At 38.1% G+C, this 17,538-nt stretch overlaps 1 protein-coding gene across 1 annotated transcript in view; it reads right to left on the bottom strand.

Annotated features, from left to right (window-relative positions):
• LOC139723963 (uncharacterized) overlaps window positions 1–16,972 on the bottom strand; it is a 56,722-nt gene extending 39,750 nt beyond the window's left edge. Inside the window, exons 1-4 of the mRNA XM_071635162.1 lie at window positions 16,018–16,972; window positions 7,303–7,526; window positions 3,362–3,533; window positions 1,809–2,008 (exon numbers count right to left, since the gene is read on the bottom strand). Of these exons, the coding sequence (XP_071491263.1) occupies window positions 1,809–2,008; window positions 3,362–3,533; window positions 7,303–7,526; window positions 16,018–16,972 (1,551 nt within the window). The remainder of the gene's footprint in view (window positions 1–1,808; window positions 2,009–3,361; window positions 3,534–7,302; window positions 7,527–16,017) is intronic.
• Window positions 16,973–17,538: the final 566 nt, after the last annotated feature.

Raw genomic sequence — 17,538 nt, 5'->3', positions numbered from 1 at the left:
ATTTCTCTCTCTTTCTTTTTCCTCTTTTTACCACATAATAGAATTTAGCCAAGGAGGATAACATAAAGGGGACATAGCTAGACAAGAATTAATACTAAGGGACATACATCTGTATATAGACAAAAATTAACACTAGGGGACATAAACGTGTATACCAGAATGTGGGAAGTTGAGAGACAATCAAAGAGTACTGACAGGACAATGTCACAATATTTTGCTCAAGCATGGTTTATGGTAGTCAGTTGTGTTCATCAATATTCAGGGTACTACGTGAGGTTGTTCAGAACCAGTTTTCATGGCAATGAAACAGCTACAGCATGTATGATGTCACACTTCAGTACTCTATACTGCTACTTGTTAGATTAGAGACAAAAGAGAGAACCTGTTTGAAATTTTCTTGCACCAGCCAATGAGAGATTTGTGAGCTGATGACATCATCACTTCATCTCATTTGCATATTTGTACATGTGCACCAAATTATCATCACTTCAAGAAAACGTGTGCAACTTGGAATGTTCCATGACTTTTTCATGTTTTGTTCGAAATGAACAACTTATTCACTGGTCTTCTTGTTTATTGATACTCTGTTACAGTAATTTAGGTCAAAGTGCACATGGAGAGCAGAGTGTCGCTTTAACCCTATTCCCACCGGGGGGGGGGGGCATTTTGCCCCCCCCCCCCCCTTGACGTTTCGCGTGATTATTCCACAACGCGTGATGCTCTCGCCGCGACATTTTATGACTTTTTTCTTTCAAGTATTGTGCAACTTTTGAGACTAAATTTGTTGCTCCCGGGCATACTGTTTTGAAGCCACGCTCCTTTGAAATAAATTCATTGACCCAAAAAATGCTCAAAAATTTGATTTTGTGTACAAATAAAATGTAATTAATTGCAATTAATTCATAATAAAATAAATATTTTTACTTTCAATGGCTAATAATGATTTATTTTAGCCTGATTATGCTTTAAAAAGTTTCTGTGACAAATTTTGACAAAAAACAACAAAAACAAAACGTAAAAAAAAACAGAAATACATAAGAAATTCAATAAACAATAAAATACATAAGAAATAATTTTGGAGCCAAATTTTTGCTTCAATATTATTGTTGAGGATATTGAAAAGAATATGTTCATCAAAAATTCATTAGAAGTCTTGGAGCTTTATTTTTTGATTTATAGGCAAAAAAATATTTTTGCATAAATTAGCATAAATTAATTAATATGAAATACATAAATTGAAATTTGAAAAATCTAACTATACAGTCTTGTAGATTACATTGGCCTCTACATTAGCGCAAATTTTCGCGAGGATCACGCGATCCATGACCGAGATCTGAAGGGGTGCCAAAAGACCCCCCCCCCCCCCCATAGACACCTATCCGAGTATACTCAGGACTCATCTTCAACAGTTAAAGGGATCGCATAGTTTTGGTTGAGACCTAACTTCAGGTTTCTAACATTTGTCGGCGAGATAATGAGAAAGCTCTTATGAAATGTGAAAGAAAATGTAATTCCAAGAGGAATTCAACATTTAATGGCTGAGATATCCAAAACAGAGCGATCCTAAAGAAAGGTGGGACCCACCTTTTATTACGATCGCTTTGTTTTACTTTGTTTTTGAATGTCTTAGCCATTTCAAAACCGATTTTCACTGACTAAAGTTCGAATTCCTCTTAGAATGATATGCTCTGTACTATCTCATAAGTGGTTTCTTGGTATCTCGCAAAAAAGTTAAATACCCAATTCTCATCTTCACCAATACTATACTATCCCTTTAATGTTCCCCTGCCCTTCTTTTGTTTCTTTACTTTTGCCTTGAACTGGAGCATCTTGAAAGTGTCTGGGTCCATGGGTCCTTCTTCCTTCGTGGGGCGTCTGTTGCAGCAGCAGCAGCAGCAGCAGAGGCAGAGCAGCATGAGGAAAGCCAGGGGGCCCAGGACGGCCCCAATGATCCACAGCCGCCTGTCTGGAGGAGCCGTTGGCATCTCGGTGGTCTGCGGCTCATATTCTGTCCAAAAAAAAAAAAAATGAGTGCCAAAGGGTTATTTTTCTTGTGGGGAAAAAAAAAATCTCTTCCATCCTGTTTTGGTATATGATAAGAGCAATACATTATCTTTGTTTGTTTGTTTTGTGTGTGTGTGTGTGTGTGTTTTGGTCTTTTTTGTGTCCCCCTCAGCAGATTAGTTCTGTCCATGTCCAAATATTTGAGAATAATGAAATTCAGTGAAATTTTGTGCACAACACAAATGGAGAGTTTCTCAACACCTACAATACATCACATGGAGTTGCCAATTTGTCTTACTGCAAAGTTTTACAATGCGTAACTTGTTTTCATGTGTCTGATTTTTCCCCAAAAAAAAATTCTTACTGATTTACTTCCTCTAATTATTTTTTTCTTTGCATTATTGCAAGATGATTAAATTTCTGTCCTAACAAGTATTTGCAATTAGTTGTGAACACCTATGCCATAGTTCTCTCTATTTACACACTTCTGAATATCTCCCCAAGGTCCACAATATTCATTGAATAATTGTCTGTATTCATTTGGGAGTTTCCTTTTCTTTTCTATTCTTTTCTCTGCATCATGTATGCTCTCTTTGTGGTGTTTTTAACAAATGTAGATGTAAACTAAACAAAATACTGAAACTGAAAGACCAAGAGAAGATACTCTCAGTATAAACAGCTGCTGCTATGATGTGAAATGAACACATCGAATCTGAAAAAAAAAAAATTTTGTGACTTGTTACAACTGTATCTTTCATACATATTTTCTTCTTCCTTTAAAAAAAAAAAAAAAAAAATCTATTGTTAGGGTACAGACAAACATTTCTTTCATTCCAGCTATGATATGAAATGACCACATCAAGTCTTTAAAAACAAATTTTTGTGATTTGTTGCTGTATCTTTCATACATATTCTCTATTCTTTTGTTATATCTATTGTTAGTATTTCAGAAGGTACAGAAACAAAAGTTTTCCATTCCAGCCCTTCTGTTTTTCACACACGTCACAATTATATATTCTTTTCTAATTGATGCAGAATTCTGAAAAGCCTGTGATCACTACACGATTGAATTTCAAATTGGCAACACATTAAAGAAGATTACAGTTACTGCTTCTCTCTGTTTTTTTTTTTCTTTTTTGTTATTTGTTTGTTGTTGTTGTGTTTTTTTTTTCTACCTGATTTTTTAATCAACGCAACCAGTTCCATCAACTATTTTTCCAATAAGAGATAAGCGGAAAATTAAGAGGTGCCAACTTTTAGTAATGATGCCAAGATAGTAACTTTGCATTAACTTTCCCCTTGCCAGGACTAGATGGGTTAACAAGAACTTCAAAAGTTTAAAGAAAAGTTGAGTCACCTGCTGGCAGAGTGTATACAGCAACTCCTAGGTACAGTGTCATCTCTTGCATGTTCAACTCCTGGAGAACCACGCTGGACTCCCCCGCGGGAACTTTGGTTCCGTCCTGCACCATGTAGAAGATCAGTGTGGCCATCCCTGGATCCTGTGTGTTCCTGGTCACGTCTATTATCTACAAGGGGGTGGGTCACAGACATGGAAACAGTGGAACTTAATCATGTAAAATTATTCTTATACTTCCCCCCCCCCCAAAAAAAAAAAAACAAAACAAAACAAAACAAAACAAAACAAAAAACCAAAAAAAAACAGAAAAGTCAAAATGCTAACTGCACAACCAACAAAAACACATCTTAAATTAAAGAAATGCACAAATAAACTTTAAAAATCTTAATACAAAGTAACTAATACCTTCACCTGGTAATCTTACAAATTAATAGACAATTGACCGAGAGCAGGTGTTTCCAATCTAAGCCCCTTAAACTAAAAAAGAAACAGAAGAAAAGAGTTTCTGATGTATCCAAATATCAGAAAGCTTTTGCCTCAATGCCTGCGTTTAATAATTACTTCATTGCCTCTTCTTCTTCTTTCATCTGTGGTTCTCAACCTAGGGGAAATTTGCTTTCTGCAACATCATCTGTGGTGAGATCAGGTGGGGCTCACCACAGTGCGGTAACATGAAACCCTCTAGAGGAAGTCTTCATTTATGAAAATGTAGTAATGTTAACACTCTACCTAGTCAGAAGAGCAGTTCATTAAAGGCACTGTTTACCAATGGAAGCAGTAAAAATTTAAAAAAAATTCGAGATATCACATTTGATGCATATGTGTGTAGGTCAGTTATACGTATCATAAAACATTCTACCATGTAAAAATGTTGTAATAAAGCCTAATATACAAGGAGATGTCACTCTTATCTAAATAAACCATAACTGTTGACGGTTTAGTTTGGTAACATTGTTATTATAACTATGGTTCAGATTTTGTATAATTTAACAATACTTAACATTATTTATACTGATTCAAATTTTAACATCGGTTTTTTTCTATCCCTAACTCATATTTTAGAACTATTTTGAAGCACTAAAGCCGAGTTTTTGTTTCGTCTGCAAATGGTAAATTATGCCTTTAATGAATACAGCAATGGCCTGCCAGTTTCTGCAGACGCAAACTCACATATACTGGTATTCATATTTTTACATCTTTATTTAATTTATTCATCTACAGAGCTGCATATCATGCATACTATGTTTTTGTTCAATTTGTCCTCATCTATTTGTGACTTGTAACAGTCAGAAACAAAATCGTCCAACAGTAGTTTCTGGACAAAAATAAGTGTAAATGCTGAATATTTTGCAAAGTTGTTATTTTCACAAATTTTGCAAGTAAATCAGGTGTAATTCACAAATTCGAAGACACGCAAAAATATTGACTCTGATCCCAACATGAATGTGAAGTACATGGATACATTTCTCCCTGGTCAGTACTGTACTCCACGATTGCAAATTTAACCACTTGAAAAATCGTTGGGAAGTCCCGATTCACAAAAAAAAAGAGACTTTATAACTTATTCATAGTTGTTCACAAAGATGTAAAAGTCTGAAAATCATCTAGAGGTCCCCTTTTTGAGCATGCCATACTACTAATCAAGACATGTATAGGAAGGCTTGTACAAAGTGTACAAAATGTGTATATATGCAAGGAAATGCTACAGGTTTGAATAGAGGATGAGTTATACACAATCTTCCTGATTGATGCCCCAGTCGTAGGTGAAACTAGAGAACCACTCGCTCACAATATGGCCTCTCATCATGCCCACTTCATTTGCGTGTCATCGCTGACATATCATGTGTTACTTTGATAGTTCCACGTCAGCTTTGTTTATTGATAGCCATCCAGGGTCGTTGAATGGTTACATGTAGTTACTTGCATACTGTGCAAGCCATCGGCCTATAGTTCACGAGGATAATGTAAGATGATTCGTACTTGGCTAAGACAGTTGCGTGAGTTTCATGTTTCATCATTTTCACAACTGGTGAATGAATAATAACCCTCCACTCATCCACAAAAAATTACTTGAAAATAACACTACAATAACGTTACATGTAGTTACTTGCATACTGTGCAAGCCATAGGCCTATAGTTCCCGAGGATAATGTAAGATGATTTGTACTTGGCTAAGACAGTTGCGTGAGTTTAATGTTTCATCATTTTCACAACTGGTAAATGAACAATAACCCTCCATACATCCACAAAAGATTTGTTAAAAATAATGCTGGTGAAAATCTGGTTAAGAAGCTGAGAAAATATAGACATATGCCATATGTTCCCCAAAATTTACTATTGGCAGATGAAAAAGAAAACTTTAGTGGCTCAAAATAGTTCTAAAATGTGAGCTAGGTATAGAAGCAACCAATGTAAAAATGTCAATCGGTATGATCAATGTTAAGTATCGTTGAATATACAAAATGTGAACAATAGTTTTACGAAAACCATTTACAGTTTATGGTTTAATGAGAAAGAGTGATATCTCCTTATATTTTAGGCTTTATTGCACAAAATCTATATGGCAGGATGTTTTGTGATACAACTGACCAACACATAATATATACATCAAATGTGATAACATTTTTTTAATCACTGCTCCCAATGGTAAACACTACCTTTAAAGAAGAATTGTCCCACTGCGTGGTTTCTCTAAAAACTATGAATAAACTTTATCTCCCCAACCACCCCCCCCCCCCCATCTCTTTCTCTCTTTAGAACCACAGCTCTCTCACCTGCTAAGAAAACATCAACCTATCCTTTGTCACCATAATATGGTGCAATTAGCCCCACCGGATTAATCACAAGGTGACGAATCATCGATGAGTGACTGAAAAGTTTGTCGGCACTCAGAAGGGGAAAAAAAGGAGAGCGAAGAAAAAAACAACATGCCGCTAGAGTACACTACACCAAGAAATATTAAGCACACGAGGTATATATTTATGGGACAAGAAAAAAAACCATCACCGCCTGCTGAGTGCATCATCATTGCCGATGACACATCTCTCCATTAAGATGTAATCAGAGACTCCCCTTTACACATCGGATATGTAACTCACTGCAGTTGCATGGGTGTCTTCTTTCCTTTTAATACCTGCTACCCCCCACCCCCCTTTTATCCCATCTCAAATGAAATGTTATCTACATTAGCTGCGAGAGAAAAATTCAGGAGAGATGCAGTTTGCAGAAGAATCATAATGCCTCCATTGCAAAACAACACACCCCCCCCCCAAAAAAAAAAAAGAAAAAAAAAAGAGAGATAGTCAAACTGAAGCCAATGGTTAATCTTAATTTGATATATCTATGGAGTGCCACATGTAGACTGGACTTTGCCTCACAGGTTAATGATATACACTAAATAACTAAATCAATAATAAAGTCACCTCGCCCAATAAATGATCTCACTATTCAATTCAGAAATTACATCTTCTTTTCTTTTCAAAATTGAATTAAAATAACTATGTTTCCTTCTAAAATTTCTTTATTATTTTGGAGTGATTTTGTGCAGGTTCCATTAATCTAATCAGTTCCACATATCTTCAGTACAGGATTCACAATAAAATTTCAAGTTGCCAACTATCCCTCAGATAGGACATAAAATGGGGATCCTGTGTGTCACAGAGTTACAACTCGTGCAAGTAAAAAGGTCCCACTTCATTCATTCACCGCAAAGAGCAGGGTGCATAACTCAGTAATGTGGTCTGCCCCAAGTCCTGTACATATAAGTAGACTCCATGGAAGAACAGTTATCAAGCCAACTTGCCAGATGGAAAAATGAAAAAAAAAAATAATATTGTGAAGAAAATGTGATCTTATTACTGTGACACAGTAAAAATCACCCCAGGACTTGATGGGTATATTTTACAACACGATAGCTCATTGTAGACGAAGGAACACACCTGTGCCGTGCTGGAGTCTACGGTGGCAGCCCTCCTCCTCCTGCGGAGGGCGGGGCCCAGGGCGGGGTTGTTCTCCGGGTTGAGATCCTGGAGAAGCTGCTCCACCTCCGCCTCGCGCTGGGTGTTCCTCCGCTCCGCCTCGGCGTACATCCTGGCCAGGTTCGTCTCCAGCTCCAGACGGAACGTCGGATCCTTGTCGTTGGTGTCAGTCGGGATGCCGATGTCTGTTTGAGTGAGAAGCAAGGCACGTACGATACCAGGTACATGGTAGGAAAGGGGGCCAAGTAAATTTCAGAGTTTAATACTTTAAAGGACAAGTCCACCTTCATAGACATGTGGATTGAGTGAACGCAGCAGTATCACTAGACCACATCATGAAAGTCTGATGAAAATAGGACAATCCATTCAAAAGTTATGAATTTTTGAAGTTTCTGCTCAGTCACTGCTGTATGAGAAGACTACTACAGCTTGTGATGTCACATGTGTAGAATGATGTAAGGAAAATATCAAGAATGGGAAATGCATGTTGTAGCAAAATCAGTCCGTCCTCAACGGGTTAACAGGTGGATTTGGCTCATCTTGCCTCATAAGGTATGAGAACGATACTATTGAAAATGTACTTTTTTAAAAAGTTTTTTTCCTTGCATTGAAGAAAGCAGTGTTTAGTAGACACCATCTATATATGTAAACATGCCATACTTCAATATTCGCACGAAGAAGAACTTAAGTCAGGGGTCGAGGTATCCGTGTGAAGACCAGGGGGGCATTTCATGAAGGAACTTGTCGGATAAAATGTCCGACAAATCAATTATATCCGACAAGTTCAGAGGAATCAGCCAATCAGACTAAAGAATTTCTCAAAACTTGTCGGATAAAAGAGACTTGTCGGATATTTTATCCGACAAGTTCCTTCATGAAATGCTCCCCTGCAGGAGAACACAACGGTGTGATTGGCATGAGGGGCTGTCCCCCTGTCCTCTTGGGCTCCAGATATAATGTTCCCTTAAGACAGTGGAGCCTAAAATTTTCTCAGGCTGAGTGGTATGGAAAGTGACTTAATATAAACCACAATCATCCTTACCATTTGTCTAATCATTAAGACACCAGAATATTACACACATGTTTAGACCTACACAAGATGCCCAGCATTGCTAGTATGGAGCATACATCTGAGAGACCCGTATCTAAACTTATTGTCACTATCCACGACTTTTCCACAAAGCCCAATAATAGAATTGGATACCATAAATACATTTTATTTCCAATGACAATACCAGTCATCACAATGAAATGAATTATGAGACAGATCATATTTTAGGAAAGCAATATGGTAAACAAAGATCTTTGTATCTTTATGATTAATATCTAAAAGATAAAGGCTGACTAACAACAAAAACACATGTAACTGTGAAGATAGGATATCAAACTTACTAGCTGATGGTAACTGGGAAATCAACTGATGAAGATCATATAACAGTAACTCTTTTATCTTTAAAGTGAGATATCTTTCTCTTTGTCAAAAAAAGTGATGTGATGATTGGGATCGACAATGGGCATCATAAAACAGATATTAGAGTCATGTAACATATAGGACATGTCAACTTTCTATGATAAGAATGGAATCAATTGTAGATGACTCTATAAATATTGCACCCGAGTTTCTATTTCCATCCTCATTGCCTGAATGTCGGTCAAGCTAACTATCTGGGGGGTTCCTCCGTCCCCACGGCGGTTACTCGCTCGGAATCTGATTGTATGCAGAAACAATTTCCTGTATGACAAAGCCCCCGCCACGCTGGCCTTGTACGACGCTTTCCCCCCTACTTCAAGGGATCCGATAAGCGATGAGCAGCACACCAGGTAGAAAGAAAAGGCCTTGAGATGAATCAGGGAAGGACTCCAATGTCTGAAATAGCCGATATGATGCGCCGAGAGATGGGACGACTTAAAGGGGGATGCACATAGCTCACAAGTCCCATCACTGATCATGTGATGTTGTCCTTTAAAGTGCAACTCTATGCCAGGTTCAAGTTGGTTTCAGCAAATAGAGTAAACTACAGACAAAGGGAACAAGAACACTACAGATTTCTTCAGAATTGGACCCACAATTGAAAAGTAGGAGGAATTTGTGAGTTTGTGGGTTTTACACTTTTCCATGAAACAATTAAATTGACAGCTATCCTGGTCATGGGACTTCGATTTGTGGTAGTGACGTCACAATTTCAGGAGTCTCTCAATGACTTTTAACCTATACAAAAATCCTCAGAAAATTTCCCTTTCAGACATGAAATGAGAAAGACAAACCCATATTGCTTACATTAAATTTACGTCTTGCTGCAATACCCAAGGAGGCGAAGGGTTGTAGTTGATAAATCATCCACCAAAAACTTGATTTATTTTCTTCAATATATCTGTGAATCTATAAACCAATGAGAGATTTGAATTGATGACATCATCACCCCAGCTAGTTTGCATATGTGATGCCAAATTAACATTTGTATGACTCCATTAAAAACTGTAGAACATTGAATTTCTATTACTTTATTTTCATGTCTATACTTCCATAATATTGCTCACACACTTTTTGCTGGGTTTCACTCTCCCCTTATCAAACTTTCAAGTTGAACATAGCACTGAATTACGCGGTAAATGCAACCAACATTATCACTAGCAATCATCATTCATGAGAAGTCATTGGTTTTTCAGAGTAATGGTCCTTTTTGATTGAACAGCAATTAGTTTTATCATGGTTAGCAAATGTAAGCAGAATTTTTTTCTCTTTGGTAATTTCACATCATAGGACCCTTGACTATAACTGTTCAGATTTAAGTTCCATTGCAGGATCTTGTGTTTTGTAAAGATTTTGCACTATCATAATGTTGACTTCCCCCCATTGCATGTGGAAATCATGTCTGCCATGTATACATATCAAATCTTTTGGGAATCAACACGTCCCAAGTATTTCAGATTCAACATATTAAACCAGTTACTTCTTTAATAGATGTTGTAATTGCCACAGGGAATGACACATGGCACACCCTGCTTCAGTAAATAATGGGTTAACTATAAACAGTTTGATATTCTCCATCTGCAGCTCATCTATGCACAATGTCAGTAGTATTTTGAGAAGGCAGTCCCTGATCTGTTTAAGATTCAATGCCAACTGCTCTCGAGAGTCATTTGAAGATGCTAAGTGCCTCTGGCTACAATGGGGTTAATGGAGCACCCAATATCTCTTCTCTTCTCCAACACCTGTGCCCCCTTCTTCTCTCAGCATCCTTTTCATAATTGATCTCCGCCCTCTCCCCCCCCCCCTCTCTATTTATTCCTCTTTCTCTTATTCCTGACTACATATCACATCTTTTCTTCCTTATTATCTATCACTCAAATTCTTTTTCGTTCTCATCATCATCTTGCTTTCCCTGTTTCTATCAACCATATACCGGTATCACATCTACCCCCGTTCTTCATCACCCCCCCCCCCCAATCTTCACCTCTGACTGTTTAACATTCTATTTTCAGTTCAACATCACTCTCTAGCTATTTCCATCACTCTTTGCATATACAGTAAACCTCACATAAGTGACGTCGACACGCACCAGTCCAGAGAAAATCTGATGACTTTGATATGTGAATGTCAACTTACACTGAAAGTCAACAAAATATCTAAAAAAAGAGACTGCTGAGAAAACATTAGGACCTTTGACATATCACCATCTTACGTGATTGTTGAGTAATGCGATGATGACTTCATGAGTTTTATAGTACTACTTGAGCTTTATATCTCTCTCTCATCTTTTCTCTATATCTCTCCTTCCTACCATATATGTTTCCATCAATCTCCCTTGATCATTTTTCCTCCAATGCTCTGCTCTATACCTTATTGTTTTTCTTCAATATCTTCATCCAAACAGTCTGTATCTATATCTATATCCATTGATTGCCCATTCTTCATTACTCTTTTTCTTCCATACCGACCTATCTCTCTCTCTCTAATCACTCTATACTCATCACTCTTTTATTCTATCACTCCATCTCTTTCTCAGTCATCTCTGCAGTGTCCTCACTCTACTGTCTCTTTCTATCACTCTATCTTTATTACTCTTTTCATCTACACTCAGTCTCTATCTCTTTCTCTCATTATATATTTATGCATTCTTCACCCCATTATATGTCTCTCCACTACTATTCTTATATTCTCTCATTCCCATCTTCATATCTCTTTCTCTCCCTTCATATTTCACTCCAACAATCTATCCCTCTTCATCTTCACCCACTCCCCCTCCCCCACCCTCCATACCCCTTCCCTCTCTTAATCTGTATCACCGATGCTTCCACAGTATGGTATCTAAAAATAAATGTTCATAACATCATCATAATGTGCCATATGTAGGTCTAGGAAGGCAGCAAGTTGGGGGTAAAGTAGGACATAGATATGGACTCGAATGGTTTACCAATCAGACCTGAAGGCATGGGGCATTTTGATTTTGTTTTTCTCTGTATTTTTCAGCGCTGGTTTGACAGTTACCAGAACCTTGTTTGCAAATCTGACATTTTGATACACATTAATACCAGACACTGTCTACATAACTTCCCGGTAGCTGTGAGACATTTCATACAAGAGTGCCTGTCAAACAGACCTGCTCCATTGACACACAGCACCATTCAATTCCCGGGATTGAAAAGATTGATCTAGAAATATCATTTGTAAGGTTAAATAAAATGCTTTGATTTTGGGTAATGTATATAACTATTGATTTTGCCATTATGTTACCATCTACAAAATATTATTCATAAATAACATGCTTTTGATTTGACTTGATTTGATTTGATTTGAAAGGTATTTTATTGAATAACATCCCTTGCAGCCCGCAGGCTGAATTGTGGACATATCTTACATGCATCAGCATTTATGTATTCAAATATAATACAAACATACTTCTACTAAAATGAATATTTGTTGATTTTGCCACTAGGTAACCACATTTCACATCCAATTATTCCAATTACTTCTTCTGATTAATGACCACCTATATTAGCAGTTTGGTAATAATGGCAGCTATTCATGAGAATGTCACCCTATTGCATGTGAATTTGATGTAAAATGAAAAGGAGTATGTAAATGAACAAGACTTTAAAAACAGCAGAATCTCTAAAATCATTCGGACAACTTCTCCACGAAAGACTGCACACAATTTGGTACTCACATAATAATACTAAAAAAACAATTAAGTACAGAGGAACTTGAGATTTGTTCATTAAATTTATCTGATTTTTCTTTTCCAACGAGTGGGAAAAACGGGCACATTTTGAAAATGGTCCTAACATTTCTTCAATTAATGCATCCTCTGAATCAAATCAAATCAAATCAAATCAAAGAGGGAGCAAGAATGTAATGCCCATGATTCATATCTCTAGCTGTCATTTTATTACTGTTGGATGCCAACTTCTTCTAACTCTCTTTTAATACACAAAACATCACACTATGGTCTCTGATCCTCACTAAGTTTTGTTTTGTATTCACGCAATAAAAGCCACACAGAGTTATACCTACTCAATTATCCTGTCTTTCCCAGCGGGAGCATGATAAATGGAAAAGATCATATGAATAATCAGCCTCACTGCAAATATAGTACATCCATATGAGTATCATATCTTCATGATACATTGCCCAAATGTGGCCTCCGGTTGGGTTACATAAATTCTCAAAAATCAATCAAGTCAGATATTGGAGAAATCATGCCTGAAGTATGAGATCAATACCATGAGGACATACGTGGATGACTTTTGCGAATGTATTAAATACAAGAGCAGTGTTGTTGACCAAGCACTGATTATTTGTCTGATGGTAAAAAGAAATAAAAAATCCACAACAAAAAAAGCAAGAACAAAACAATTGCATATTTAATGAATCTCATGGCCAATTACATAACTAGCAATCCTGCTCGTTTGCAATGCCTGCCCACGGTAGGGATTCGGCTAAATCCACGGTGACGTGCTCGGCGTGATTTTACACGGCATGTTTTGTCACAGTCTCAAACAGTATCAATCTGCCCTAGCTCACTCCCAAGATTCAATTACAACGTATCAATGTATGGCCTTGCGTGCTCAAAATGAGACTTGGCCACTCCGGGGGTGTGCGTGTGAAGTGGCAATATTTTTACTGACACATGATAAATCTAATGAAGTCAGAAAGAGAGAGAGAGGGGGAGGAGAGAAGGGACATTATAAGAAAGATCAGTAAAAAAAAAAAAAAAGATTAATAATATATTGTTGGGAGGTGTGTGTCCAAGTGATAAACAATATCTCCACTGGAATAGATTGAAATGAGACTAAGACATGTTTACATCGTTTGAAAAGGTGAGATTTGCCAGAATTGTTGATTCAAGGTAGGCAACACACACACACACACACACATACATGTACATTAATTCTATGGAAATCTGTGAACATGTATCTTGCCCTTTCTCTTCTTGTTCTTCTTTTCTATTCTAATTGTGTGTGTGTGTGTGTGTGTGTGTGTGCGTCATTTTTGTATAAATTCTATTTACACTATTATTTTACATAAGGGTACAATACAACTATGTTATGTGTAAATTCTCAAGCCACAGCCTCCTCATCAAATTACTGTTGGTTATCATGTTATAGATATAAATGTACCCCTGTATTTTGTGATAGACCTGATTGGAATAAATGTATCTGAATAAAAAAAAAAAAAACACAAACACAAAAAAGTACAGTTTTTTCTGCAGAAAAGCATCTTACAATACATACAGAGAGCATTGACGCATTTCATGTGCTTCAAAACATGAAAAAAAAATCTTTATCCTTGACAGAAGACTAGTCTCAAAATGCAAAAATCAAAAAACAAAAAGAGAAATACAAAAAGCAGCAAATGGTGCATAGTCAGGACAAACACACAAAAAAATGTCGCCCCCATCAATATCTTCTCCTGGCTTGACCGCAAGCAAGGCAGGTGAATAGCAAAATTTGGTTGCTTCTGAAGGAAGAACCACAACATCTGCAGCCACAAGCTCTCAGGTGACGGACAATCACTGTCCGTCTCCATAGGGTATGGGGTTGTGCTATTATCGGACATTAAAGGGATGATACAGTATTGGTGGAGATGAGAATTGGGCTTTTAACTTTTTGCGAGGTACCAAGAAAACACTTGTGAAATAGTACAGAGCATACCATTTTAAGAGGAATTCAAAGTTTATTTGATGAAAAATCGGGTTTGGAATGACTGAAACATCCAAAAACGAAGTTTAAAGAAAAAGTTATCGTAATGAAGTGTGGGTCCCACACTTTATTAGAATCGCTCTTCTTTTGATATACCAGCCATTTCAAAACCAATTTGCATCAAATAAACTTTGAATTCCTCATAGAATTGCATGCTCTTTCATATTTCATAAGAGGTCTCTCATTGTCTCACCAAAAAAATGTTAGAAACCTGAAATTAGGTCTCAACCAAAACTATACAATCCCTTTAAAGGGATGGTATAGAATAAATTGAAGTGAGGATTCAGCTTTGAACCATTTGTGAGATACTTGGAAACCACTTTATAAAATGTTAAAGAATATACAATTCTAAGAAGAATTCAAAATTTATCTGATGAAAATCATTATATGCTCTTTTTTATTTCATAGGAGGTTTCTGATTATCTTCAAAATCATCATCAACAAATGCTGGAAACATGGAGCCCCATCTCGACCGAAACTGCACCATCCCTTTAAAGGGGAAGGCTAGTAACTGATCAGTGGGAATCAGTGGAAATGCTGGGAGATGATTGTTCCAATCCTTATGGGATTCATTCAAGAGTTCATTGTATATCTATTGTTGTGTAAAAATGATTTGATTCAGAATGGTCTCATATTCAAGTAATGTGCAGTTTAATGCTTCCAGGTTAGCGTCCCTGGTCAGTGACGGAGCATTAATCTGCACATTACTTGAATATGAGACCGTTCTGAATCAAATCATTTTCACACAACAATAGATATACAATGAACTCTTGAATGAATCCCATAAGGATTGGAACAATCATCTCCCAGCATTTCCACTGATTCCCACTGATCAGTTACTAGCCTTCCCCTTTAAAGTCTGCAAAATATTCACAAAGCCTCAAGGGATGGATGTCCATGCATGTACTGGTGAGGCCATTACAGCACAAATGCTATGCCATGCTTGACTTGACTCTACTGAAAAGAGTCTGATCGGATTATTTTTAAAACAAAATGCAAGAAGTTTCATCAACGACTGAAGACAAATGACAAAGTTAGAGGATTTCAATACTTCACATGTTTTCATCAAAACAATGGTGCCAGGAACAACCACATTAAGCAAATTGGTTTGCGCAAAATATCATTAAACCTAAAATTTTTGGTGAATAATTTTGCAATTAAAACCCCATTCCCTCAAACATCATAGTTGCAAGGCTATTACAAGATTGCAATGATTGATGAAAAAGATACAAACTCTTTTTCACTTTCAATATTTAATGTCAAAAACAAGGAAATTGAGTAGAGATTTTATGCAGGTCAATAAAAACTTTGTAAATTTGTAAACTATGGAATGAAGCCAACTTGAACTCATTGTGGCATTGCACTTTTACTCTTTTTTTGTGCATTTAATGGATGAAATGAAATTCAGCTTCACTCTGTCTCTCTATAGAGCACCCACTTTCAACTGATACTATAACTTTTGATTGTACTCACCCATCTTTAACCAGTAAGGGCTCGTTGCAAATGACGTATCCAGTGTGGTGGACATCTTCCTGGTGGTAACAAAGCTGGTCGTCCGGACGGTTGTTGGGATGGTGGTCGCACTGGTTTCTGCGTGGACAGAAGGAGGTGTTGCCTGCGCTGGCCCACTGGTCGTCACAGTAGGAGTTTCCTGTGAAGCAGTTGTCGATGGATTTGAGCTAGTTGCCAAGGAAACAGACGATGACTGCTGCAGGTTCTCCGTTGTGGAAGGAGATTCTGGTGAGTCGGTTGTCCGTAGTCCGGTGGTCGATGAAATGGATGTCGCAGACTGCGGGCCAGTTGTTGTTGGAGGAGCTGAGGATTCCTCTGCAACATTGGACTCGGTTGTGATACCAGCCATCGTTGATGATGGTGGAAAAGTTTGAGACTCTGAGGCCATCATGGCTGCCGAAGGTGTTGCGACCGTAGACTCTGAAACAATAATTCCATTACTCATTGGAGCATTTGCACTAGATGTCAATGCGAGCGTAAATGAAAGTGAGTGTAGTATGGGTAAACTCACAACCGAAGGGTAAGTGGATGAAAACTCCGGTTGCACTGATGGGGTTGTCATGCCAACGCCTGACATTGAAAACACTGGGGAAACTGACTGCAGTAGGATGCTGTTTGGTGCTGGAAGACTGGGCGTGGCTGTGGCACCATCCGCTACTCCACTGGCATATGATGCCATTGATGAAGGTGTCGGGGCAAGCGGTGGCAAGATGGATGGAGAGGGACTTCCTCCTCCAATTGATGAGGAGTGGGGAGTCATCTGACCAGCAGATGATGATGATGGAGTCGGCAAAGTCGATGACGACATGATTGTCGATGTTTGGACTGCTTCCTCAAAGCCAGATGATGAGAGTGGAACAATTTCTACACTGCGACTTGCAATGGGTGATTTTGGAGCAAGATCGGTCGCCGACATGGGGGCGACAGTTGAAAACAAAGTTTCTGAGTTTGTCTGCAATAGTATGACGGGTGACGAGAGCAATGAGTTCACACTCACTGATGTGGGCAAAATTGTCCCAACGACATCTGAGTTTTTCAAGCTATTGACTGGCGGAACGACAAAAGGTGTCAAGGTCATTGCATAGGATGGCACACCGGATGAGTTTGTCTCATCGGCGACGCTCGTGGTAAGCGTAGGGAGAGGTGAGGTGGCATTTTCAAAATAAATAATGCTGCTTGTGAGATATTGCACAGATGATGAAAGCACTGGGGTGACGCTACTTGATGGGGTGGACTCCAAGAAACTGCCGGAGGGTGGTAAAGGAGTGGGCGTGGCACCCACACTCTCACTGGATGCCCATCTCCATGACGATGAAGGTGGAGAATGCATCAGTTCACTATCTGGCATTGGCGTCGGCAGAATAGTCGCAGGTGATGCAGGCTCTGTTGATGAGAGAGTAAGATCATAATCAAGAGAGGTCCTAACCAATAGGCGGGATGCAGACGAAGGTGGAGAGGGAGATGTCACATCAACAGTCACAT

The sequence above is a fragment of the Diadema antillarum genome, unplaced genomic scaffold (genome assembly GCF_040938485.1).
Source record: "Diadema antillarum isolate AM-2024a unplaced genomic scaffold, OU_Dant_1.0 scf00000204, whole genome shotgun sequence".
In the NCBI taxonomy this organism is placed as follows: Eukaryota; Metazoa; Echinodermata; class Echinoidea; order Diadematoida; family Diadematidae; genus Diadema; species Diadema antillarum.
The sequence above is the reverse complement of the archived record's forward strand: the minus strand, read 5'-3'. Positions and strand labels throughout refer to the sequence as shown.